This window comes from Dama dama, chromosome 1 (assembly GCF_033118175.1).
Source record: "Dama dama isolate Ldn47 chromosome 1, ASM3311817v1, whole genome shotgun sequence".
Classification (NCBI taxonomy): Eukaryota; Metazoa; Chordata; class Mammalia; order Artiodactyla; family Cervidae; genus Dama; species Dama dama.
The window spans coordinates 32763092-32790262 of record NC_083681.1 but is presented as its reverse complement, the minus strand read 5'-3'; the positions used below and the strand labels follow the sequence as shown (position 1 = coordinate 32790262).

The following is a 27171-nucleotide window of genomic DNA, read 5'->3' as shown; positions in this document are numbered from 1 at the left end:
TACCGCAAGGTGCAGCAAATAGTAATAATATTGAGAATAGGCAAATCCATAAGGCAGAAAGTAGATTCCTGGTTGCCAGGGGCTGGAAGGAGAGAGGAGTAGAAAGTACTGCTAGTGGGTATGAGGTTTCCTTCACAGGTCACGACAGTGCTCTGGATTTAGATGGTGGTGAGAAATACCTGACCTTATGAACATACTAAAAATCACTGAACTGTACACTTTACAAGGGTAAATGTTACAGGATATGAATCATATCTCAATACTGGTATTATAAAAAATCAATTTTAATTGTATTGGTATTATAGTGTCACTTTTAATCCGTAAACACATTTGAACTTTATTGTTGTATATGGAGTTACAAGCGTTAGGTGCTTATACCTATGTCTATGTTCGGATACATTTAAGCAATGTCATAATTAAAATAATTTGTCGATGCTTGGATTTTGGTTGGTTATCCTAAAAGTCACACTTCAACTGCGGTCAGTTAATCTCTCATGTAGAAGCTCACAGTTATGAGGCAATTATGAGGTTTTTCTGTTATCTCTATCAGCATTAGGGACTTAAAAATAGCATAACCATGGTTAGAAATTGGTTTCCAATAGTGAAATTAGTGGTTGGTTGGTCAGAAGAGTGAAAGTACAGTTGAGTTCTCTCAGGAAACCTGTGGCATGCAAGATGTCTGAATTAGCCATAATATCACAAAGATTGGGCTTCCCACGTGGCTCAGTGGTAAAGAATCTGCCTGCCAATGCAGGAGACGCAGGAGATGCAGGTTCGATCCCTGGGAAGATCTCCTGGAGGAGGACATGGCAACCCATTCCAGTATTCTCGCCTGGAGAATCCTATGGACAGAGGAGCCTGGCGGGCTACAGTTCATGGGGTCGCAAGTCAGACATGATTGAGGCAACGGAGCACACACGCACACATCCCAAAGATAAGACCACGGCAGGTAAAGGGCACGGCGACTTAGGGAGGCCTGTCACCTGAACTCTCGGGGGACATACTGCAGATTCATCTGGTGCAAGCTCCTGCACCACAGGATTCTAGCTGCCTAATGCCAACTGAAAGGGAACAGAATCCTGCCTCCACAACAGCAGCCGGCAAACTTCTTCTGTAAAGGTCCTCACAGCAGTACTTTAGCCTTTGTGGGCCATCCTGCCTTTACGCAACGATTCACTTCTGCCACTCTAACGTGAATGCAACAATGGATGACACACAGCAAATGAGCATGCCTGTGTTTCAATAAAACTTTACTGACAAAACCAAAGAGCATGGTTTGCCAAGCCTGCCCAAGAACACGGTCTGCATCCTGCCAAGCTGTGGCTGCCATCACTTGTAAGAACAGAGAGGAGACTCCATCAAGCCCACACATCAGGCATTGGCTCACTGCTGCACCTTGGGCAAGAAATGTCTGAACCTGCCTTTCCGGAGAGGCTGGAAGTGAAGCTGGAGAGTGAAGCAGCCAAGCCTCACATCCTTCCAACTTTCTGGTAACTACTGTTACCTACAGGAAGCACGTACCAGCTGTGTCTCACCAAGTTCACAAACTGATGTTGGTCCCTTTGCAGAGGTACCTCTCTGTTGCTTTAAAGGCCCCATCGGAACTTCCTTGGTGGTCCAGTGGCTAAGTCTCCATGTTTCCAATGCAGGAGCCCAGGTTTGATCCCTGGTCAGGGAACTGGATCCCACATGCTACCACTAAGAGTTTGCATGCCACAGCTAAAGATTCTGCCTCCTGCAACTGGAAGATCCCACATGCTGCAACTCAGATGCTGAACAGCCAAGTAAATAAATATTCTTAAAAAATTAATCCCCCTGGAGGAAACATGGCAGCCCACTCCAGTATTCCTGCCTGGAAAATCCCATGGATGGAGAAGCATGGCTGGCTGCACAAATTATTAAAGGCCCTATCATTTGGTGTGGACTAGTAAGTATATAAACTTCATGTCAAAAACCAAGGAATAAAAAAAATTGATGGGCATCAGATACAAAGCACTCACGAAGTAAGAGCCAGACTAGGAGGGCCCCAGGGGGTTCTGGAGACTTGGAAACCAGTCCCAGTCCAGAACCCAGTTGGTTGCCCTAACATGTTCTAAAAAACTAACTTGCAAGCAATTGGAATCAGTCACAGTGCTGGAAAAAAGCAAAAGAGTTAATCACCCCAAAGTAATTTTCTGTCATTTTGCAATTACTTCCTTGACTTTCCTAATTTGATTTGAATCCAGTTAACATTAAAGTCGACTCATTGGAAACTCACTGGAAAAGACCCTGATGCTGGGGAAGATTGAAGGCAGGAGAAGGGGATGATAGAGGAAAGGGGACGACAGAGGGCAAGATAGTTGGATGGCATCACCGACTCAATGGATCTGAGTTTGAGAAAACTCCGGGAAATAGTGAAGGACAGACAAGCCTGGCACATGCGTCCGTGGGGTTGCAAAGAGCTGGACTGAATGACAACAAACATAAAAGTCATTCGGAATTCCCCAAACCCAGCACCTACAGTGCTGGGAACACCCCAGATAAGTGAGGTGGAGGTGCAGACCTCAACACGCCTACTGATAGAGTTATCCAACCAGGGCCAATGTCATGTATCCTTATGGCTTAAGACTCTAATGTACTAAGCAGAAAAATACCTATTTTATCATCCACTACCAGTAGCATCTCTTCTCTCAACCTATCCACTGAGAAAGGTTCCTTTGATGATATAATTACCGTCGAAAGCTCCTGCATATACAAGCCTTAAGGGAAGAATGTCTCAAATTTTGGAGATTCTTGGGCATCCCAGGGATTCTCGAGGGGGGGTGGGTAGAAAATGCATGCGAACCCTGCCATCTGCATTTTTAACCAGGGCCAATGCTGCCGAAGGTGATCCTAAGACAACACTTCCAGGTGGGAGCCTAGTTCGTCTCACGTGGAGCCTCCAGCTAACACCACTGACCTTGGAATCTGGTGGTCCGTCCATGTGCTGAAGGAAGAAGTCAACACAACTACAATCTTGCCACCCATACCATGTAAATCAATAAGCCACACACAAAAGGTGAGAGTTATAATAAAAGAACCAATAATTTAATGTCCCCCAACCCCATCCCATGCTCCCAGTAAAAAAGCCCAGTAGCCTAACCTTTCTAAATTAGGCCAAGATTCGTTCAACTCTATGGTACATATGTTATAAATCAAGCATTGTGCAAAATACTGGGTACCGTATCAGTGTGGCTCAGACAGACATGGCCCCTGATCCTACCACTGGCCAGAAACAGTACAGAAATCACCATCGGCACTCAGCAAAGCAGCCATCTCTACAAAACAGATGGAGCTATGAGTTCAGAAAGAAGGGTACAGAAAGCTCCAAATGGGATATATCTTATTCTTGGGTGTGAGATCTAGAAATAATAGGGATAAAGGAATGCAAGCTAATGCTCCACCTCAGCCCCACTTGACTCAGTCTGTAAAAGAAACCTGGGAATCAGTCCTTGGGCCTTAAAATTAAGAAATTAAAATCACAAAAGGCACAAGCCCAAGAAATTAAAACAAGAGAGACCTATGAGGCACCATACAACTTGAGGTATCAATCCTCAGGCCTGACCTCTCACCTCCGTCTTCCCAGCACATCCCGGCCCCAAGCAACTCAAGGATGCTCGTGTTCCTGGGCCGCCCTGTGTACATGTGCACATGTATGTGTGAGTAAGAGAAAGAGACAGCAGAAAGCAAATGATCCAGGGAGTGTCTCAAGGCAAACAGCCTGTGAGAAGAAAATCTGCCGTAGTTTAGTGGTTTTAAAAAACCTTGTTCAAGGTGTGTAATGGGGAACCCCTCTGGCCTTCAGCCTCTCTCCTCTTCTCTCCTGGTTTCAACCTCACTCCCTGCTTTCCCTTTAGGGGAGATCTTCTCTCCACCCTAGAATCTACCAAGGGGGCTGCCCTGCTTCTGCCTGGCCAGCTACCAATCATATAAATAAGTGAGAACCTGGAGGAAAACATGACATCTGGTTTTAGCCCTTAAGGTTTAACAGCAAAAAGAGCAACCTCCCAGGCACAGAGGAGACTGTCAGAGCCTGAGGTCAAGGAGGCACCGGCCGCAAAACCTATTATGAAGGCGAGCTCACCTCCCTCCAGCTAGAGCAGCCCAACTGACTCTTGGCCAGGCCTGGCTTTTTCCTTTACTCAAGGGGAAGTATGGTTGCAACTTGATACAGCTGCAAGGCAAGTCCCGTTAAATAATCAACTGTGGTTTTGAATGAGCAAGCCCTCCATTTCAGCATGTGGCTCCAACACGTAAAATCAAGGAGAAAATTTTCCCAAAGGCTGAGAGTTAAGCTACTCATTGACAGCTGGAAGCTTAATTACTACTTTTCTTAGAGCATTAACTCCCACTAGCCAATGACTACACATTCTATTAGCCATGTAGATGAACATGTGTCCAAACCTCCCAAAGAAATGGCCCTGAGTCGAAGAGAATCCAGCAGTAGCATTAAAGAAAAAAGCCCCTTAGCCCCATCCCTCCTTTCTGTGTTCTTCCACTGGGATTTCAAAGGAATGTGTGTTTGTCAAGGATGCTCACACCAGGAAAAGACCAAATTCCTAGCACCCAGAGACCCTCTGAGTGGCTATATAAGTGTTTCCACTCCTTGACCTTTCAGAACCTTCCAGGCCCATTGGGAAAGTGTATCTATGTCCAGCACCTACAATCAACCCCCACCTCTACATGCCTGCTTGTACGAATCCCCCTCCCAGCCCAATCCCAGAATGCCCAGCCTCAGAAAGGAAACACAAAAGCAGTTTAATCCTTAATGCTTTCAACTCACCACCACCTTTGTGGCAAACATGTACTTGTCCCGCAGCTGGAAGTCCCTCACTTCCTCCAGGATCACCTCCAGGTTCTCCCGAGACTGGAAGAAGTCTGTGCTTCGGAAAACTGTGGAATAGCCAGAGGGTTCGTGCCGTTCCACGTAGATGGTGTTTGGCTTGTCGTAGGGATCGATTCCCCTGGAGGAAAAAACAGAGCGTTGTCACCATCTCCACATTGAGGCACGGAGGTCCCGCCGCGCAGACCGTCCGCGAGGACTCGGCGCCACCGTGGCGGCGGCCGCAAGTGTTCTCGGCTCTGCGTGCCGCAAACCCGGCCCTTTGGTGGCTCCTTGGCTCAGGAAAGAGGGGAAGAAATTGTCACTTGTGCACAGTATTTTCTGCTGGGACAGTGGTTCACAAGGCAGCCTGGGTTCACAGGCCTGGGCTGTGATGGAGGGAAGGGAACAGAAGGAAAAGTGAAAGGCAAGTGTTTCAGAATCAGTGAGCAATGAACCGCTTGCATGAGGCTGTCACCAAGCTTCTGGCCTCAAGCTGTGAACCGCAGGGGAATGAAGGAACGTTTGTCCCTAGGATGCTACGTCCTCAGTAGACCAGCTCTGGAGGAAACCACAGGAGGAACCAGTGACCCCACCCCCACCCCTTCTAACGGACGCTGCCCTTCCTGTCTGTCCGGCGTCACTGTCACGGATATGTGCAGCCAGTGTTCATCTGATCAGCGCAGGTTCACCTCCCAAGAGACTCCTTCACAAACTTTCTCGCACATGCTGATCTTCAGTAACGCAGGGCTCAGCCCTCCCTCTGTGCTTCTGCCACACCATCCCCCTCTGCCCGGATGCCCTCCACATAGACACTGATCTGCACACCTAACTCCTACTCGTCTTCTGAGGTCAAGTGCAAGTCCCCTTCTTCCAGGAAGCCTGCCCCCATGCCCTTCTCCCTTCTCCCAAAACTAGCAATGCATCTCAGTAGCACTCAATTCCAAGCCTTTTTTACGAGTTTCAAACAAAGGCAGACACCTAGATTAAGTGGATTTGGGGATCAGACTCCTCACTTTACACACAGTCTCCTCATTTCTTTCCCACTGTATTACATTGTCCACAATAAAGTTTCTGTCTGAGTTTCCTAAACAGAGTACATATTCCTTCAAAGGCCAAGTCTTACATTTCTTTTGATCCTAGAGTTCCTAGCTGCATTGATCTTTGCTGCAAGGATCCATGGACATTTACAGAGAAGCTCTTCCAAAATGAAAACTGTAGAGTGATCATATCAAACTACCTCGAAGAAGAATCTCTGCACTGGTGTGCCCCCAAATAAGGCCCCCAAGAGCAGCCTGGGAGGAGAGCTAACCTGCCTGAGTTTCCTGACGTGCACAAGAACATGGAAGCCAGGAGGACCTTTCAGCAAGTAGGAAAAACAGTTGAAAACAACTGGAAGAGAGCTGCACATGAGGATGCAGTGGTGACCCAAGGAGAAGCAGAAGGACTCATTAACGTTAATCATTACAAACGCCTTTGTACGGTCCTGTAGGCACGATGGCTCTCGGGATAATGAAGGCAATGACAAGAAATTCCTTCAAAGATGCATTGTCAAAAGCAAGTTTCAGGGACTTCCCTGGTGGTCCAGTGACTAAGACTCTGTGCTCCCAATTCGGGGGGTGGGGGTGGGGACCCAGGTTCGAGCCCTGGTCAGGAAACTAGATCCCTCAGGCCACAACCAAAAGTTTGCATGCTCCAACTAAAAGATTCTGCATGCCGAGGGGAAAAAAAACAAGTTCCAAGGCAAGAAGGGAAGGAAAAGAAAAGATAGGAGTGAGGAAAAGAGGAAGAAGAGAAGAAAACAAAAACAAACAGCCTTTTTTCCTATGGCGGGGGGGGGGGGGGTGGGGGGGGGGGTGGGTAAGACTTCACTTTGTCCCTACAATCTGGGGTCTTAGTCAGACGCTAGAGAAACCAGCCTGTTTCAACATGAGAAACTAACGTTCATCATAAGATGCTCTGTGTGCACAGTGGGATTGAGGTGGGGGAGAACATGTTCTTTTTTCCACAATTAGAAGTATACTGATTAAAGTACTTCCTCTACCCGAGGATATGCAAATTACAACACACAGGATATTTTTAAAAAGGCAGAGAGGAAGGGACCTTTGTTCAGATATCTTGAGGCGGAGCTCATGTCTACTATTCTTTCATAACCAAGAGCACCAGCCAACAGCTAGAGATGGAAAGAGCTGTGACTTTCATACCAATTCTCTTTCGTAGTCCACATCTGAACCTCCCATTTCGGAGAGCTGCTCCCCCTACAAATCCTTGTACTTGGAAATCACTGGCCTCCCACTTTCCAGGCTCACTGACACTGACTGACTGCTCTCTTTACCCTCATTTGGAAATTCCAAGCCTTGCTCTGTCTCTGAGCACAGTCATTGGTCCTCGCCTGGCCTCACCCGCCTCACAGACCTGGGATGCTCCATGCAGCCATCTCGGAAACCCGCCCCATGGCTCATCCTCTGTCCTGTCTTGCCAATCTCCAGCTCTGGGTAACATAAATCACTGGTTTTTCCTCACTGCTGCTGCTCCCAGGCTGCCAAGCATTGTGAAACAAAGTATGCCATTATTCTCTGAGAGGTTAGCTTATGCTCTCACCTATTATGGGGAGTCCTAGGCGAAAATCCCCCCAAACAGCCTGAAATTTCCTGACTCCAGACATATAATTATCTACAATAAGCCAGGCCAGCCCTTTCCCCTAAGATAACTATCTGCATGTCTGCACAGAGGCAGAAGGTACAACACAAATTCCCAGACATGAAGTTTTTCTGTTTAATAATCCTGCTGGTTTGCCCTCTTAATATATGATTCTCTAAACTGAAAATAGAGCAATTTGTCCCTTTAAAGTTCAAAGAAAGCAAAAAAAAAAAGAAAGTTTTAATGGTATTCCTTGGATAGAGGTTGTACTTGGATGAGATTATGGTTATAATTTCACTGATTCTACAACCTCTGCCCAAGGAAAATAATGAAAAAGTCAGAAACAGCTGCTTTCTGTAACAAGGAAGTCCACTGGAGCCTGAAGATACTCAGCTCTAAGGACCCTTTCCACTCTATCCTTCTTCACTGTCCTTAATTACTAAGGAAGAAATAAGAACTCACTGACATTCCTCTTCAAAGTGACAACAAAAAGATGCAGAGAGAATCCATATCTAATGGGCCGCAACATTTAATTTAAAGAGGATAAAATTACATGTAAAAGTCAAAAAAAAAGGACAAACTGGGAAATGCAAATGAACACATCCATAAAACCTATCTCAAATCACAAAGGACCGATCTCAAATATATAAAGAGCTCCTAGAAATCAATAATAAAGAGATGAACAACCCAACAGAAAAAGGGCTAAGGGCATGAACAGACATGTCCCCAAAAAAGAAATAAAAGCGACCCTTACTTAGTTAAAAGATGTTCAAACTCACTCATAAAAAAAAAAATGCAGGGACTTGCCTGGCAGTCCAGTAGTTAGGATTCTGTGCTTCCAATGTAGGGTATGTGGGTTCAATTCCTGATAGTGGATCTAAGATTCCACATGCCACATGGTGTGGCCAAAAGACAAAAAAAATTTAAAAAAGAAAGAAAAATGCATATTAAAAAGCTGACATATTAAAAGACTGACTGTGGGAAAAGGCATAATTCTATGTTGTTGAGAATGAGTGAAAATTTTGACACTTTCTATAGGAAATTTGGCAGTTACAATCTCAATGATCCATTCACTGGAGATATATCAGTGCAAAACTGACAAAAGTCCATGCCCTGTTGGAACTTTTATTCTATTGAAGAAAGACAAATAACAAGCATAATAAGAGTGTATTAAGATGTGACGAGTGCTATGCAAGAAAAGAACAGATCAGGCTACGGCAGATTGGGAATGACAGGGGGATAGTTGCAATTTTAATACGATCCTTAGGAAAGACCCCCATCTAGAAGGTTAGTCATTTGAGAAGACTTGAATGAGGTAGAGGAGCAATGTAGTTTCAGTAAAAGTTTTCCAGGCAGAGAAAACAGCAAGTGCAGAAACCCAGTGGTAGGACTGGAGCTGGCATTTCATCTGAGAGAAACACATAGAAGGGTTCAAAGCAGAAGAACATGGTCTGACCTGGCTCTTTTTTAATATTTATGTATGTATTTATTTGACTGCGTTGGGTCTTAGTTGCAGCATGCAGGATCCAGGATGCATCACGTAGTATCCTTCTTTGCAGCACATGGACTCTCTAGTTGCAGCATGCAGGCTCCAGAGTGTGCGGGCTTAGTTGTCCCACGGCATGTGGGATCTTAGTTTCCCAACCAGGGATGGAACCCACTTCCCCTATGTTGCAAGGCGAATTCGTAACCACTGGACCACCAGGGAAGTCCCCTAATCTGACTTGTTTCTAACAGGATCGACATGGCCATGCTCTGAGAATGTTAGAAGGTCAAAAGCAGCAGCAGAAAGACCAGCTGGATGATTAGTGAGCAACAGCAGTGGTTTGGAGTAAAGCAGTGGCTGGGGAGCAGATCTTGCATATATACCGAAGGCAGAGCCAGTAGGCTTTCCTGACGGACTGAATGTGAAGCATGAAACAAACAGAGAAATCTGTGACAACTCACTGTTTTTGACCTTAGCACCTAGAAAGTGAAAAGGGGAAATGGAGAAGACCATAAGAGCAGAGCTGATTAGGGGCAGTGAAGATCAAGAGGTAACAAGTTTACCAGGTGTGAACGGCTTGACTTTTCCCACAGACCCTCCAAGTCCACTCCTGGGAACCTATTCTACACATTCGTCTGCAATATGCACAAATTCAAGACTATAGGGAGCTCCCTATATAGGGTGGTCTACTGGTTAAGACTCCGTGCTTTCACGGTCAAGGGGGCAGGTTCAATTCCTAGTCAGGGAGCTATGATTCCGCAGGCCGCATAGCACGGCCAAAAAAAAAAACAAACAACAAAACACACACACACAAAAAAACCAACTTAGAAAAAAAAGATTATATACACCATCTCTGTAACAGTAAAAGATTAGAAGTGACTAAAACCAAAAAAACTGTGCTTCTCAAAGGGTAGTCATGTTAATTTCACTTTCCTTCTCAAAAACTGACAAAGGCTTCCCACTGCTTTCAGAATTCAGTCCAAATTCCTTTATCAAGCGCTGCAGATTCTGATACCAACATCCTTTTCTGAACTTCGCCCAATACACTGTCCAAGGATAAGATTCAGGGTTCTCTGCCCAAGCACCACAGTGCCTCATCTCTGCTGTGAGCCATTCTGATCCTGTCTGGAATTCCTGTCCTGCCCACCTCTGCATAGCCACGCCCTACCTGGGGTCCACATCCTGGATCAACAGTAACCTCCTCTGTGGAGCTGTCTATGGTCCATCTGGAAGGATCATGACCCACCTCTGGTTTCTCGTGCTATGTCCATGGGACTTCGTGCTTCTTTCATGATGTCTGTTATATGCACAAAATGTCTTTCCTTCTCTCCTAAATGGCAATCTCCTTAATAGCTATATCTATCAATTATTCAGCTTCTTATACCCTAAAGCATCTGCCAGGCTTTGTATCCAGCATTCAAAAAATGTTATGAATGAACAAATGAGTTTTAGAGAAAAACCCGGACTTCTGATATGATGCTCTAAAAATAAAGGTACTTTAGAAATTCTAATACATGTGAGAGCTTCAAGATCCCCCTGGATTCCCTGATGGACTGGAAAATGCAAAGGCTCAGTCACTCCTCTCACAAGTTACCTTTCTTCCTCACCCCTCTGGTGAGTCTACTGTACTTGCAGTTCTAATGCTTGGGCCCGGAATGCGTATTTCCTGAATCAGATGCTTCACCATTTTTGGAGGAGGGCAGATTTGCCCTGCACGGAGGAGCTAGAGCTGAGGCAAAGAGACTATGAAATTCCAGTTTCTTAGATGGCACAACTTACCAAGAAACAGACTTCACATGTTCCTGAATCATGATCCAAGTCTGGCCAAAGTCATCTGATTTCCATAGCTGCAAAGACCAAAGCGACAAGTGGTCAGGACGCAAGAGGCACAATGTACGATCCCCAAATGGCCTGGCCAGCACACACCATGGAAACCCCACCCTTCACCATATGCCACCTGTGAAGACAAGCAAGATCAACTCGGCCAGGTCGGTTACCCACGTGCCAGCAAGGGCGGGGAGGACAGGACAGATCACCTCTGTGCCCTTCTCCATAGCTACTAAGGTCTCAATGCCCTCATATCGGAAGGAAAGAAAAACGAACGTGACTTGTCTTCCTTTTACAGATTTTCAGAAATTATACTGGCTTGGCCAAAAAGTTCGTTTGGGATTTTGGTGCCAGCTTACAGAAAGACCGGAATGAACTTTTTGGCCAATCCTATATGTTACTTAAGATCCTCAAGTGGCGGTTAAAGCAAAAGGATTAGACCCAGTACCTCTCATCTGAGAAACTGTCCTTAAAAGCCCATGTGGGCCACAGTGATGAGAGCTGAATGGAAAGGACTTTGGCTCAGTGCAGAATCAGAAAGCCAAAGGGAATCACCTGAACACACAGGCTGTGGCCAAGAGAAATTGACTTGTTAATCTCTGCAAAAGCCCCTTGACTTCCAAAGACAAAAACTGAGGGTTCCTGTGGCCCTGGGGACCAGGGAGTAAGAAACAGGAGACCGGAAAGAACAATCATCCACCTATTCTGGTAAACCAACCCAGCCCAAGCTTGGATTACTTCCTAAGGCCAGTGAAGATAAACAGGTCATGTTTTGGTTAAAACCTGCAAAGAAAAAGAATCGTTCCAAGGTTCCTATGAGCACAGCCATTTGAAACTCATTGTGAACCCAATCCCACAGGACTGACAGGTTTCACAGAATTACGCCAGATCAATACTCTTGACATGGCAAGTTTCAACCTTGAGACAGAAACTTACCTGGGCTCTCTTTGCATCTCTCACCTTTCCTTCAAATTTGCTTAAAGGAGGAAAATGCACACATTTATATTACATGCATATGTGTGTGCCCCCCCACACACACACACGGAGAATATTTAAGTTAATGGTAACATCAAATAAGTGTTTCCCTGGCAGCTCAGCGGTAAAGACTCTGCCTGCAATGCAGGAGACGTGGGTTCGATCCCTGATCCAGGAAGAACTGCTGGAGAAGGAACTGGCAACCCACTCCAGTATTATTGTCTGGACAAAAAAACCTGGCAGGCTAGAGTCCATGCGGTTGGAAAAGAGTCAGACAAATTTAGCTACTAAACAACAACAACATCAACTAAATGACAGGCATGGGCAGTATGCTGAAGGTCAGTGATGGGAAAGGTAGAACAGAAATTCAACAAGAGGTCCCAGCAGAACTGCCATCAGCCTTCTCTGCCTAGCTCTCTGATCCAATTCCAGAGCCCCAGTCTACCCCCAGGACTAAGAGACGTGTCCGAGCAGTGAGAAGGGCCTGATGTATAACTAACAGGGCCACTGGGGTGTCCCTCCCTGGCTGGGACGCAGACCAAGAGCGCCAGTGGATACATCTTTCTGTAGCCGTGGGAAGTGAAATGATAGCTGCACAGGTCACCCAAAGGGCAGGCGAACCACCCTGGCAGAACAGAAACCTCTGGAAGCACCACCTGACTGTGTTCCCGAAGCTCTCTTACCTGCTTGTTGGGGTGAGACCTGTCAAAGCCCAGGAGAAGGTTGGAAGCCTTGCTGTGCAGAAGGAGGTCGGCTGCCCGGAACGGGATGGAGAAGCCTTGGATGGTGTTGCAGAAGTCGAACGTGGTCCAGAGGTACTGGGCGTAAGCATCTGTGAAAATGTACTGCGAGGAAAGGAGAAGGGCTCAGAGCAGGCCTGGCCGGGCCCCTGATGCCCCCTCCTCAACCCAGTTTGAGTCCCCATGCATGCAAGGGCCGGAGTGTCACCCTTGAATGTGGCTTTCTTGCCATCTGCTGCCAATGAAGAGACTCTGGTGCACACCCACACAAGGCCTGGCAAAGGAAGGGTGTGGACAGGCCATGGTGAAGCCAGATGGTGCTCCCGTTTATCCAGGTAATGAAGCTAATCAAGCCCTTCCATCCTTTCTTTCCACTGACATGGCCTTTCTCACTCCTCGGGGGGCCATCAGTCATAGTCAGAGGGTGGTTCTAGAAAGAGGGTTGCTCTCCAGACTGGCTACGCATGGAGCGGCCTGCTCACCATCCGTGCATACTCCGACAGGCCTTTCCAGGAGGATACCAGACATCACACCCACCCAGGAAGCTGAGCTTCCCCGTCGTGCCCTGGCACCAGGTGACAGGGCAGCTGTGAGGACTCAGCTGCACTCGGGCCGGCAGACTCCCCCTGGGGCCCAGCGGGCGAGCAGGGGCCTCAGCTTATTTTGCTCCCATGTGGGTGAGCGACTCTGAACAAGTCTGGCTGGAGAGGGACTGTGGGCCTAAAGAGTCCTCTAGGGGAAAGGACCAAAGCAATTCCACTGAACAAATGTGCCCCGAATATTCCCCACGGACCAGATGCCAGAGCTACCCCATAGAAAACAGGTGCTTCCTCTTAAGCACCTTCCAGCCTGATGTGGGAGAGAGCCATGTCCACGGCCAACTCCAATTCAAGGGGAAATGAGAGTAACTGAGAAAACAAGGACAGAGTCCTGAGAGAGCACAGATCATAGATGAGCTGCGGTTTGGGGAACAGGAACTAACTCCACGGAAGATTTAGGCCTCACAGTGCAGGCAAGACTCCCACAGGGAAGGAACACGCCACGTCCAGGGCAGTTTGACTTGGAGAACCAAAGAGGAGGGGGGAAAACAGGGCACTGGTGTGATGACAGTCTTGAGGGCCTGAGGGGAACATCAGGAAATGAGGCTGGCCACCCCGGAAGGCGACTGGACCTGTGTGTGCACACACACACACACACGCACACACACGCACACGGCTGGAGGGCGGCCCCGCTCTCAGGAGCACACAGTGGCTCCAAGGACGACTGTGAACCAAACCGGGAGCCGAGGGACCCAGCGCCACCACCACCAGCCAGCCAGCCAGGGACGTCCCAGAAATCAATGATGCACGGGAATCAGGCCAAGGACTCCTTCCCTAATGGATCCCACCTGCTCCAGACCCGGCTTCGGCTCGGAACCCGTTCAGCGCTCAGAGCCGCAGCCTGCAGGAACACACTGCGCTTGTCTGTCTGCACGTGGCTGCCATGGGTTCCTGCTCCTGTTCCCTCCCACATGCTCCCCACATCCAGACTGAAAACTCCCTGGGCATCTGTTTTATGTGTTGTTTCCTCCACAGCATCTAATGTCAAACTCCAGACTCTGGAAAAGCCTAATTAAATCTCACTCTAAAGGGTAATAAATGCTGTGAGAGCAGAAACTATCCATACCAAAAGCAGAGTGATAAAAAACAATGATGACCCTAAAAGGACCATCATAATTTTGGGTATAAAAGTGTCCCCCCCCTGCTAGAAATGACTTAGCCCATCTTCCTGCTCTGAAACCATCTTGGTTACTGGGGGAGGGAGTGTTCTCTCAGTCTGGAAAGTTTTCTCCAGAAGCACTCGTCGGGTGGCTGCTTGCAGTTTCACATCTGAAGAACTGGAAGTCACACGCCCGGTCACGATGTTCATGATAACAGCTCCAGTTTGTCAAAGGCACTGGGTCTGTACCAGGAAGTGGGCTGAATGTTCGCACACCTTGCCTCCTTTCACCCCCGGAGTGCCCATAGCACCTCCAGGCTGTGAGAGTGTTATATCCTCTCTTACTAAGGAGGACACGGATGCTGAGAGAGGTCAGCCCCCCAAAGTGACTAGGAGGCAGCAACACACAGATCAGTGTCCGGCTGGTTCATCAATCCTCACCACTCTCCTTCCAACAACCTAGAGCCTGTCATACAGAGTGAAGGATGTCAGAAAGAGAAAAACAAACATCATATACTAACACATATATATGGAATCTAGAAAGATGGCAGCAGTAAGCCTATTGTCAGGGCAGCAGTGGAGACACAGACACAGAGAACAGACTTATGGACACGGCGGACGGGGGCAGAAGAAGAAGGTGAGACGAATGGACAGAGCAGCAAGGAAGCAGGCACGCTACCACATGTAAAACAGACAGCCAATGGAAATTTGCCGTAGGACTCGGAGCTCAAACCAAGGCTCTGCAACAACCTAGAGGGGTGGGATGGGGAGGAAGGTGGGAGAGTGGTTCGAGAGAGAGGGGACATATGTATGCGTGCGTCTGTGCTAAGTCACTTCAGTCGTCTCTGACTCTTCGCGACTGCAGCCTGCCAGGCTCCTCTGTCCATGGGATTCTCCAGGCAAGAACAGTGGAGTGGGTTGCTGTGCCCTCCTCCAGGGGATCTTCCCAACCCAGGAATCGAACCTGCAGCTCCTGCATTGCAGGCGGCTTCTTTACCACTGAGCCACCAGAGAAGCCCGGACATGTATATATATCCATGGTTAATTCATGTTGATGCATAGTAGAACCCAATACAATACTGTAAAGCAATTATCCTTCAATTAAAAATAAATAAAATTTTTTTAAAAGGCAGACTTCCCAAATTGAACCCATAGGTCTCAGCCTGGACTGCTAGGTACAGTGACGTGCCTCCTCTCTTAATCCACTCCTCAGGCTCCCCTGGAAACCCTCTTGCCTCCTGGACACTGTCTCATCAACGCTCCACACCCCACCCCTGCCCATCTGTCTCTGCTTCTCTCTCACCAGCTCCTCTGTCTTCTTCAGCTCCTTGCCCTTGGGTGACCTCCTTGACTCCTCCATCCTTGGCTACAACCTCGGTTTATGGTTCATCCTCCCACAAAGCTTCTGCCACTGCCTCCAAGAACACGCTTTCCAAGACCCTCAAACCCCCGCCTCCACCCTGACATCTCCCAAGAGAGTCTGTTTCAGGTCCTTCTTGTACCTTCTCAGCACCTCCATCTGGATGTGCCAAATACTCTACTCTGTCCAAAACTGAATTCTTTGCCGCCTTCCCCCCAAAACCCACTTCTCCCTCCACATACCCCAAGTCCTGTCCACGTGACACCTTCCCCAGTCCCACCACTCACATGAGGCTTCTTTTCCACCGCCTCCCTCTGGCCCTCACTTTCAATCAGTCACCTACCCTCTTATGTTTTCCTCTAAAATGGTTTTCACAATGAGTGCCTTCCTTTCTCTTCCCAGGGCTCCTAGAGTGGCCTGCGGCCCTACTAGACACTCCAAAGAAACTGGGGGTCAGCACTGGGTTTTATTCATCCTCCTGGCTTCCAGGACCAGCAGGGAGTGAGACACTTAGAGGGCGATCCTAAGTTTGGTCGGATGACTGGGCAACTTCATGCCTAGGCTAGCCACCGGCTCCCTTGCTACCCTTCTCTACTCTTGCCCTTCCAGACCATCCTTCAGCTGTCAGCAGACACATGTTCCTAAGAGACAGTATTCACAGTAACTCCCCACTTCGGATCCTTCCATGGCTCCCTGTAGTCCTCCAGGCAGAAGGCAAGCTCCTCCCTCTTCAGATGGGGCCCCAATGACATCACGAAGCCATCCAGTCCAAACTCTCCCCTCCCCACCTGCAGAGAAATCACATTTGGCACCCTGAAGCCTCTGCCCGTGCCCTTCTCCTCCCCAAGAGCTCCCACCAGCCCTGCTCCAGCTACAGAAATCGTGCCCATCTCTGAGGCTCCAGGCCTAATCCCAAGCACCCAAGAAGCCTTCACGTCTCTGGTCCAACCTCACTCGATCCCCAGGTCTAGTGACCGGCAGCTTCCACTCTGCCCTTAGGCACGTGTGCCTCCTACTACGAAGTAACCTTATCATGTGTGCACAGAACATCCTGCTCCGCTTTCAGTCCTGGGACTGCCGGGCTGTCAGGTCTGCTCGGGTGACCCCATGGACCGGCCAGCAGAGCTGACCTACTAGGTAAGGGCTTCCTGGGCTGGGAACTTCAGGACCATCCTCACCTCCTAGTCTGTCTGCAATCACTTAATGTTCCAGAGGTGCTTCATCCGTTAGCTTAAAGCTACATTCCCTCCTAAAATACAAAGACCTCCAGAAAGAAAACAAAAGACAGTACAGAAATCATCTCTGTGTCTGCACAAATGACTCTCTCTGGTTCTGAGGGGAGAAACCAAGAGCACAGTCAGAGGAGGCAGTGAAGGGACAGACCCCCAGGAGGTAGGAATCCAGGGAAAGAGAGAGCGTGGTTCACCATCTCCCCCAGGACCACCCTCTGGGTAAAGACAGGACCTGCTCTCGCATCAGTTGAGGCTGAGCAACCCGACTGCGCGTCCAGTGACCTTAAATGAGCCCAGACACGTCTGGACACCGCTGACTGCTCTCGGGTTCCTCAAGAAGCTGGTGGAACTGCCAGGTGGTCAGAGCCACACACTGGTCCAGGCGTCAGCACGCGGGACCACGAAGAAGGAAGTGGGACGGCGGGCCGGTTTGAAAATAGACCCAAACTCTCACATGACCCACAGCCGCTCCATTTGCCTAAAGCAGCACCACCTTTCCCCTTCTGCAGGCCACGCCCCCCCCCCAGACTTTCGTGTTCCCTTTTGTGACATCTTGACCTTTCCTAGCAGCTGTTAATAGTCATTTCAACTATTTTCAATTGCCCTCCGTGGCAGCCACGGTGAAGACATTTGTGCACAGGTGACTTGCCAGGACCTAGCACCTTTCGGGGGCTGGGGGGTGGGGGGAGCAAAGCATTCAGACCTGGGGGATGTTTCTCAGGAAGGGGCAGGTCTGGCGGGGGCGATCTGCCTTCCAAGGCACAAAGGCAAAAGTGAGTGAAGTCATCAGCACAGTCAGAGTCACTTCCTCCCCAAGAGGTCTGAGGAGGGGTAACAGTCTCCTCTGGGCAATCAGGAACCCTGGGCCTAACCTCACTGAGCCTGCTCTGGGCCACAGTCTAACCGCCAACAAGTCCTCCAGGAGGCAGCCCTCCGCACCAACTCCAAACCATCCCCAGCTCAGCCCCGGGAAGTCTAAGCAGCCCTGCCCTTCGGGGACAGCTCTGAGGTCGCAGGCCCACTGCTCGCACCTCACCCGCAGCCCCTGGAGCTCCTTCACTGCAACCATCCCCCGGTTCAGCTCCCGCCTTGCCCCAACGCCCTGGCTCCTGCCCTGCTCCTTCTTCTGCTCCAAAGGCCCCAGATCCTCTTCCCGCACTAACCCTGACACCCCACCCGCAGGCCCACAATCTTTCCTGTCTTCTGACTCATCCAATGGGCGGAGTTAGCAGTTACTCACCACAACCTGAGACAAGCAGGAAGGGAGACAGCCTGCTCACAGACAGCTGCCCTGCGGTGGAGGTGAGGAGGGGACGAGATGGGGCTGAAGACAGAGACACTACAGGGACAACCAGGCAGCTTCAAGGCCACAACCTCGGCAAGAGTTTAATTTTGGGACACGGCTTCCCTGGTGGCTCAGATGGTAGAGTCTGCCTGCAATGTGGGAGATCCGGGTTCAATCCCTGGGTCAGGAAGATCCCCTCAAGAAGGAAATGGCAAGCCACTCCAGTCTTCTTGCCTGGAGAGTGCCATGGATAGAGGAGCCTGGTGGGCTACAGTCCATGGGGTCACAAGGAGTCAGACACGACTGAGAGACTAATACACACCAACACTTCCCTGGTGGTTCAGCAGTGGTAAAGAATCCAGCTGCCAATGCAGGAGACACAGTTTCAATCCCTGGTCCAGGGAGATCACCTGGAGAAGGAAATGGCATCCCACTCCAGTACTCTTGCCGGGGAAATCCCATGGAGCGAGGAGCCTGGTGAGCTACAGTCCATGGGGTCGCAAAGAGACACGACTTAGTGACTAAACAAAAACAACTTTGGGACAATGTGTAGTAATAATAGTAATAACAATACTAGATACATACAACCTCTTAAAGAGATTATTATTCCAAGTGTTGAATGATTCTTGAAAGCGGGGCGGGGGTGGGGGGGTGTGCACACAGATGGATCCACAGGAGATGCAGCCAGGGAAGGGAGCTGGAGCCTGGGGCAGGGCTCCTCAGTCACTCGAGGTGCTGGGAATCTGCAACCCCTGGCCTGCCTGACCCCAATGCAGTGGGGGCAGGGCACAGAAAGCCTGCCGTCCTGACCACACAGCCAACTCCTTTCAACACCTTTATGTGCTTTTCTCCAGGTTGCTCTGTCATCTTGGAGTCATGTTAGAGGGGCATCTGTCCTAACTGCCCCTCAACTTTGAGATCATCAGGCAGAGGGCTTCCCTGGGTGGCTAAGATCGTAAAGAATCTGCCTGCAATGCAAGGATCAGCAGGCAAGGCTGATATCAACTAGTGGGTACCAGTAATAACTATTCAAGTTGTTTTAAAAAACAAAACAACTGCTGTGACTTCCTTGGAGGTCCAATGGTTAAGACTCCACACTTCCAGGGCAGGGGTTGTGGGTTTGATCCCTGGTTAGGGAGTTAAGATCCCACATGCCTCGTAGCCAAGAAACCAAAACAGAAAACAGAAGCAATATTACAGCCAAATTCATCAAAGACTTTTAAAATGATCCACATCAAAAAAAATCTTAAAAAAAAAAATTGCTTCCTGCTATACAGCAGAGATTAACACAACATGTAAATCAACTATACTTCAATTTTTTTAATAAAATAATTAAATTAAAATAAAAACACAATTGCTTCTTGCTGTGCAGTTGAGACTGGCACAACAAACACTGTAAATCGACTAAAATTCAATTTAAAAAAGAAATTAAATAAACAAAAACACAATTGCTTCTGTTAGTAAACAGCCCATTTAAACCCATGAGAGGCCCTGTCTAAAGTCCCAGTGGCCTGGCCCCTTCCCCAGGACCTGCCCACAATCCAGCAACTGAAAGGTTAATGCCTGGCTCAGCAGGGTGGCCTTCAGGACCCAGCTCCCTTCAGATCCAGTCTGTTCTGATTGGTCAGTGCCCTTCCAGTGGCTAAATATTTTGAATACAGCCCCAGCTCACAGACCACAGGCAACCTGAGAAGCCAGCACTGAGGGGGAGGCGGGCGGGGGGCGGGGGAGGGGGGGCAGGGGACCAGGTCAGAGGACCCTGTGGATTTCTCACTCTCCTTCCTTCCTGGATGAGCAAAGAGCAGCAGCTACCCACTCCTGAACTTCTGCAGCTAAGGGGCTAGTTTTTCAGCATCCTTTGAAGCAGCCAGCCGTCCTATCCTGGGAATGAGTGGGGGATCACTAGAGTGGGGAAGAAAGCTGCCACAGACAAGTCTGTGAGCTAAAGCTACCTAACCAGAAGGCTGCCTGACTCCTGCACACACACACGCCCCTTCCTTCCTAGGGCCCAAAGCAATCTCAAGTCAAGGCTTCCTCCAAGCCAAATTGCCCAGCTACCACTGTAGGACCACAGCCCCGAGCCAGCCAGCTGGGAAAACAAATCAGGAGCACTGGCAGTATCAGCTGCCCTGGTTTTCCTTTCCAGACCCAGTATAGGTTGGAGGGAAGGCAATGCACATACACAAACACACGTGTGCACACACACTAGTGATGCCCATAAAACCAAGACTTTGGCAGCCGCCCTGGAAGACCTAGATCAGACCTCAGTGCAAGTCCCGGTGGATCTGGGGTTTTGCCACCTATGAGTCAGGCAATTTATTTGGCAGCTGGCAGATTTTCTGTGCTTTAATCTGACATTGTTTGTCTAGAAATCCTGCCTGGCCGGGAACCCCGACTGCTTGATTATGCACGGTCCCGCCCTGAGAGTGTCATTCTGTCACCGACTCCCAGGTGAGCAGAAAAACAGTCCTCAGTCATGCTGCAAAGATGCCCCAAGAGTCCTATCTCCCAGCCGGCCTCTAGCTGAGCCCTGGCCCCCAAAGGCAGCCCTACACAGTCACAAGGGGTGACATCCTTACACGCTTGTTGTCTGCAGGGCTGTGGTAGAACTGGGCAATCACAGCTTCGCTGCTGTTCCCCTCACCGAAGTTCAGCTTCTCTGAGATTCTCTTGAACGACCTTCCGTAGTCGTAGGACACGTAAACCTGGAAGAAAGTGGCGAGAAGGAAGAAAAGGATCAGTGAGAGATGTGGCAGAAGGGTGGCTCTCTCTGTCTCCGCTTGCAAACACGCCCCCCAGCATCCTGCATGCGGGTCCTGATGGGTCCCCGATGCCATGAAATCACAGATGTGAAGACAACCCACAGAGAAGAAGCAGACAACCTCTGCATCTGTCCCCAAGCTGGTGGCCTCTTTTCTGAGGCCACAACGATTCCCTGGAGGGAGATGTGTGGACAGCAACCATGATAAGCTCCTTACCACGGCCAGGCTGAGTGTTTTAACAAATTACATCCAGAGGCCCAGACCGGAGAATGTGGTTGACTGAGGGGAAGGGATTGAGAATTTGTTTTGCCATCTGTTGAAATGTCCCCAAAAGGTAATCTAATTCTCGTCCCTCTGCTGGGAAGTTCTGTCCTTACAGTATTCCAGAAGATTTAAAAAAAAAAAAAAAAAACCTCAAAGGTTTTCACAGAGTAGCCCCAGAGATTTCAAAAAAAAAAAGAGGGCAGTGCTAAGTAACTAAACATGCATGGAGGCTGCATACTGGGTCCCAGAACCCCATCCCCAGCACCCGTGTCTTCTAACCCTGTAAAGCAGGGGACTGATTCTGAGTTTAGCGGAATAGCAACCAGGTCTGTGCAGGTGCCAATGGTATCTATTTCTCTGCTGCTTCCACGTTTCCGGCTCCCCGGTAACCACAGCTTATGAAACAGAAGAGTAGCTCGTGCGCCACCCTCTTCACACGATGAGCTCAGAGAGCTCTCGCCCCCACCCTCCACAGCAACCGCAATTATTAAAACCATCTTACAGACAGGGCAACAGGGGCTGGTGAGAGGAGTCACTTGCCAAAGTCACAAAGTAAGTAGCAGTGTGGCATCCTGACCCGGGCTGCATGCCTCTAAAGCCAGAAATCTGACAGCCGTCCCACCTCCAGACACGGATGGAAGAAATGGATTCTGCCAGATATTCTGACCCTAGACTTCCCTACCCCATTCACTGAGAAATTAATATAATCAGTGGGTTAAAAAGGAGCCTGACAGATGAAGATACATGCTAACAACACTGACTTAGAACTGGGGAAAGCATTAAAGATAAAGGACAGGTGAGGCCCAGGAAGGCATGGGAACTCGGGATGAACCTGATTGACTTCAGCAGCAACACGTTCCGAGGGCTTCGCGTGAGCCAGGTGCTATGCTGGATACCAGGCATACAAAGACACGGCCCTTCACACCGCGGGCGTGTGAACACGTCACTGCTTGCGAACAATGCCCCCAGTGAACAATGAACCACACGAGGTTTGTGCGAAGAAAACTGAGCACACATGTGGGTCGTTAATATTTATTAGATGTCGAGATTGGAAGAGCACAGAAAGAGTCTCTGCCAGTATCTGAAGAATCCCTGTTACAAACACACACGCTTGAATACAGCACATGATCCCAGCTACTGAACACACAGTAAGGGGCTGCTGCCAAAACAGCTTCTGAAAGTCAGCAGCCTGAGAGCTCACAGATCACCTGAGAGGTTGGAAGAAAGCGGTACCTTCTCACTTGCACCCTCCAGGCCGAGAACAGAAAGAAGGGTCCCTTGTGACACTCAAAGTCACACAGGGCAAACTGACGGCTTCTCCAAAAGGGAGCTCGGGCCCCTTCTAGCCCCAGCATCCCCTAAATGGAAAGTCCACTCCAAGTCACCTTCTCAGAGACACCAGTATAATAATAAGTTCATATCAGGGCAGCATTTTTCAGTAACAATACTCTTTTGTATGGGCTTCCTAGGTGGTTCAGTGGGTAAAGAATCCACCTGCAATGCAAGAGACAAAGGGGACACGGATTTGATCCCTGGGTCAAGAAGATCGCCTGGAGGAGGGCATGACAACCCACTCCAGTATTATTCCTGGAGAATCCCATGCACAGAGGAGCCTGACAGTCTACAGTTTACGGGGCTGCAAAGAGTCAGCCATGCCTGAAGTGACTGAGCATGCACGTATGCACACTCTTTTGTATACATCATCTCTCTGCATCTTAAGAACCCTGTTGAATGAGTCTCTTTCCTGTCCTCCATGGACCTGGAACATAGCAGGTGCTCAGGGAAGATTTCTGGAATAAATAAGCGTCATTATAAACCACAGCATGAGTAAATACATGTGCTCCATAAATGAACAAGAGTGAAATGAATGGATCCTTAAGTGACCGAATGAACGACTACTTCCTTATATAAGAGATAACAGAATCTAAGACTCCGAGAAATGAACCACAGTCCAAGGTCAAGGTGCTTGAAAGTGACAAAACCAGGACAGGTTCCTCCCAGCCCAACTGCTGACTTTCCACGCTCACAAGTCAGCCTTCTGGGCGGACATCCTCCTCTGTCTCTCTGCTCAAGAGGAAGAAAAGCACCAAAGCTACAGCCCAGGCAGTGGAAAGAATGCTGGCTGGAGGGAGAAACACCACCTTGAACAAAACACAGGGCCTTCCCTGGATTCCCCGACACACCTCCCACTGGTGGTGGAGGTGCAACCACCCTCCCCGAGCAAAAAGCCCCTCCTTAACATCCTTGTCTGCAAGCAAACCCTATCCCTTTGGGCTTATACCAAACAGAAGTTACAATCAGGAATGTGAGGGTCCTTGCCATGCCTGCGGCTCTCAAACTGCTCATCAACCTTCCTTCCTCCAGGCTAAACAATTCCAACATGGTATTTTGATCCTATCCTCACAATTCTCATTCCTATTTGATCAATGAATCAATAGGGTAAATGCAAGCTCGGAGCCATGTACAGCTATCTGCCTCCCTCCCAGGAGAAGGACCCTGGAAGGACCTTTGCCAGTTGTTTGGATAAGAAGACCAAGCAGGCTGATGGCCTCAGAGCATCCACACTGCAGCCCCGCCGGTACATTCTGGGTCGGGGGGTCTTCTCCTCGTGGCAGCGCTAGGCTGCTGCCCGGCTCACTGCCCACAATGAGCTCCAGGTGTTGTAGCGCAAACTGCCGAGGCCCACTCACCTTGTGCTTCTGCAGTTCATTTTGGATCCAGACACAGGTTTCTGCCCTAATTCATCCTCTGGCCTTGAGGGGACACAACTCCGTAAGAATTAAAGCGAGGAGGGGCTGCTTCTTTTCCGGTTGAAGTATAGTTGATCTACAGATTATACCAGTTTCAGGTGGACAAAATAGTGATTCCATATTTTTATAGATTATATTCCAAGTAAAGTTATTACAAAATAATGGCTACATTCTCCGTGTGCTGGACAATATACCTTTGTGGCTTTATATATAGTAGTCTGTATCTCTTAATTCCATAACTAGTTTCTAAACTGCCAAAAGTTGCTAGTTAGATCAGTCTTACCTATAAAGATGGTCCTTTGAGGTAAACATTTTTAAATTATTTCTCCTGTACATCAAAACTATATAACAAAGAGAAGGAGGCGGGGGAAGAGAAGAGTGGAAAAGTAAAGGAGAGGAAAATGTCCAGAAAACATCTCCACGTCTGGTGCCATTCTAAGTACTTCACACCAGTGCTTCTCAAACATGCCTACAAATCACCCCACAGGACACAGGTCAAAATGCAAACCTCAGATTCAGGAAGTCCCAGGGTGAGAATTGAGATTCTGCATTTCTCACCACCCTCCAGAAAATCCCTGTGCTGCTGATCAGCATACCACCCTTTGGGAAGCAAGATTTCACAAGGACGAAATCACAAGATTTCTCATTGATGGATGAGAAGACCAAGGGGAAGTGAAGGGTTTGGCTGAAGGTCAGACAGCTGATGAATGGGAGAGCCAGGATTCAAACCCACGCGCTCAGTTCTCAGAGCCGGGGCTCAGCTAGACGCCGGCTCGCACAGGCTCCAAGTTCTGCACCGTTGGCAAGTGCAGGCCCTGCTCCCCGGCCAGTCCCCAGGGGCAGCAACCGCAATACCACACAACTCTGGGTACAAGCGCAGTGATCCCCACCATTCCTGATGCCTGCGCTGGGTGATTCCGATCTCCTAGTGGACAATATCTCTGGAAACTTCTTTGGTCAAATTATGTGGCAACTGGGTACTTGGTAAAATAGGTCAGGAGAATGCAGAAATGAGAGGCAAGGACAATCAAGAAAAACACCTATGGTTTTCTTTCATCTCCAGACTTATCAAAGGAAAAGAAGGGTCCTGCAGGAGCCATGCTTCATGGAATCACTGGTCACAAGTTCACCAGGATATTATTTTTTTTTTTCCTGCTTAAGAGCAAATCTTCTGGGATTTCAACTTCCAGATCATCCCTTTATTATACACTGAGTATGTATGAGTTGGCCATTCTCCAACACGCACACAGCTCCTGATCTGTATACGTCCTTTACCTTCCAGATGCTGATGGGGCCCTGGGAACCATGCTTCCAGTCTTCAGAGAAAATTTAGATTGTTACTACTCTGGCACCACCTACTCCTGCCTCTGAGTCAGAATTTATTTTTGAATTAACTTTTCACATCAGACCATCTGAGTTTCATCTGCCAATTCTTTAACGCAGCTGATATGCTAACGAGAGAAATCTCTGCCATCCTGATTTATTATCTCCAAACATGAAGTCTCCTTCCAACTTAATCTTAGCGTATACTTCGTTCCAGAATAGGCTCTTGTTTCAAATGTTCAATCGGTCCTTAGTAAGAATCACCCAAATATTTAGGCAGAGTGAGAAACCGGTTCGGGTGTTGACACGAAGTCATGTCTGACTCTTTCGCAACCCCATGGACTGTAGCCCTTGAGGCTCCTTCTGTCCGTGGGATTTCCCAGGCAAGGACACTGAGTGGGTTGACGTTTCCTTCTCCATTAGGTTTGGATAGATTGGCAATATATGTAGGGTGACCATTCTTCCTGATTCATCCAAGACTGAGAAGGGTCCCAGGATGTAGGTCTTTCAGTGCTAAAGCCAATGCTGGTCACCCTGGCAACATTACACTCTCACACGCCGAGTACATGATCGGGTCATAGCCCCAACCCTCCCACACACGTGCTGAGGGACCCCATGCAAATCACTGAATGCCTCTGGGCTCCTCTTTGTCCAGCAAAACAGTAGAAAGATAGGTCTTCACCTATCTTAACAGAAATACCATCTGGACAAAGAATTTTTAAGATAAATACCCTAAGGAGGATTTCTCAACACAGTACGGCAGAGAGCTGCTGCCTGTGCTTAAAAGAGATGCTGCTAGACGGTGACAGTGCTGAACACAGCGGGCTAAAACTCTCTCGGGCCAACCATCATCGATACACTGCCATCTGTGCCTGCCAACCCTGATCGAATATATAACTGAGCCAACCTCACAGCCCCGAACAAGCTTAGCCCTGCCCCACATCACTGCACCCAGACTGGCTGTCAGCTGCAGTAGTTTCCCACTACCACTCTTGGGCACCCACCCTGAGCCAAGTTACACATCATTATGGCCAGTCCTTCGTCTGCCCTCTCCACCGGTGGCTGCCCCTATTTGACCCACTAGAAAACAGTCCCTGGGGCACCTCTGGTCCCCAACCTTGTAGCATATCAAACCCAGATGGCGGACACAGAGACCAAATCCAGGCTCCAGAACTACAAACGTGTCCACAGGGCTGATGGGACAGGGCTAGCAAGTTCTTCAGGGGTTTTTCTCTGGCCTGAGTGCAGAGTGACCCAAGCTCCACAGTGGGATTTTCTGTCCACAGCCTCATCCTGTGACCATGTCAGACCCTGACCTGAGGCAGGCCCTGTTTCTCTTCCCCACAAGTGGTGGGGGGTATCTGGAGCAGGGGCTACAGACTGGGGACCCAAGGGCTCACTCTGGTCCTCATATATGTTTTACTTGGCCCACACAGGGTTTATAAAAACTATACGTCAGCTGCCAAGTTGTAAGACTCAGCAGTTTCTCGTAAAAATCCCCACCTCTGAAAAAAAAAAAATCCTCACCTCTGAATTTCCCTCGAAAAATCAGATCCAGCCGCACAGCAATCAGAGCTGAGAGCTGAGAACAACAGCCCAGAAGCTCAAAATCCCTCCCACTTTCCAGAGTCTCTCATAAACTGAGACCAAAAAGCAAGCATCCATCACCACACACCATGTTCAAATCGATACAGGAGAATATTTCTTGAACCTGCATCTCTATGGAAAGTGGGAGAATGAAATAACGTCCCAGAAGGCTGCAGACCTCAAGAATAATGGGAGAGACCCTTCTTCCTCTCAGAGGTAAAGAGTGGTGTAAACCTGGGGGCAGCTTCACCCCTGCCCCTTACCTACGTGGCCCCCATCACAGGTCTTTGAGTGTGTGATCCTTGGTCTAAAGTCTTCAAAGCACCTAGACGATTAAACATCGTAAAGAGCCAACTGTGGAAATTAAGAGGATGAGCAATTCAGATTGAAGGACTCGTCCAA

General features: G+C 48.8%; 1 protein-coding gene across 1 annotated transcript in view; it reads right to left on the bottom strand.

Annotated features, from left to right (window-relative positions):
- SORL1 (sortilin related receptor 1) overlaps positions 1–27171 on the bottom strand; it is a 158052-nt gene that overhangs the window by 112657 nt on the left and 18224 nt on the right. The window contains exons 3-6 of the mRNA XM_061146202.1: positions 20663–20788; positions 12452–12613; positions 10746–10813; positions 4802–4982 (exon numbers count right to left, since the gene is read on the bottom strand). Of these exons, the coding sequence (XP_061002185.1) occupies positions 4802–4982; positions 10746–10813; positions 12452–12613; positions 20663–20788 (537 nt within the window). The remainder of the gene's footprint in view (positions 1–4801; positions 4983–10745; positions 10814–12451; positions 12614–20662; positions 20789–27171) is intronic.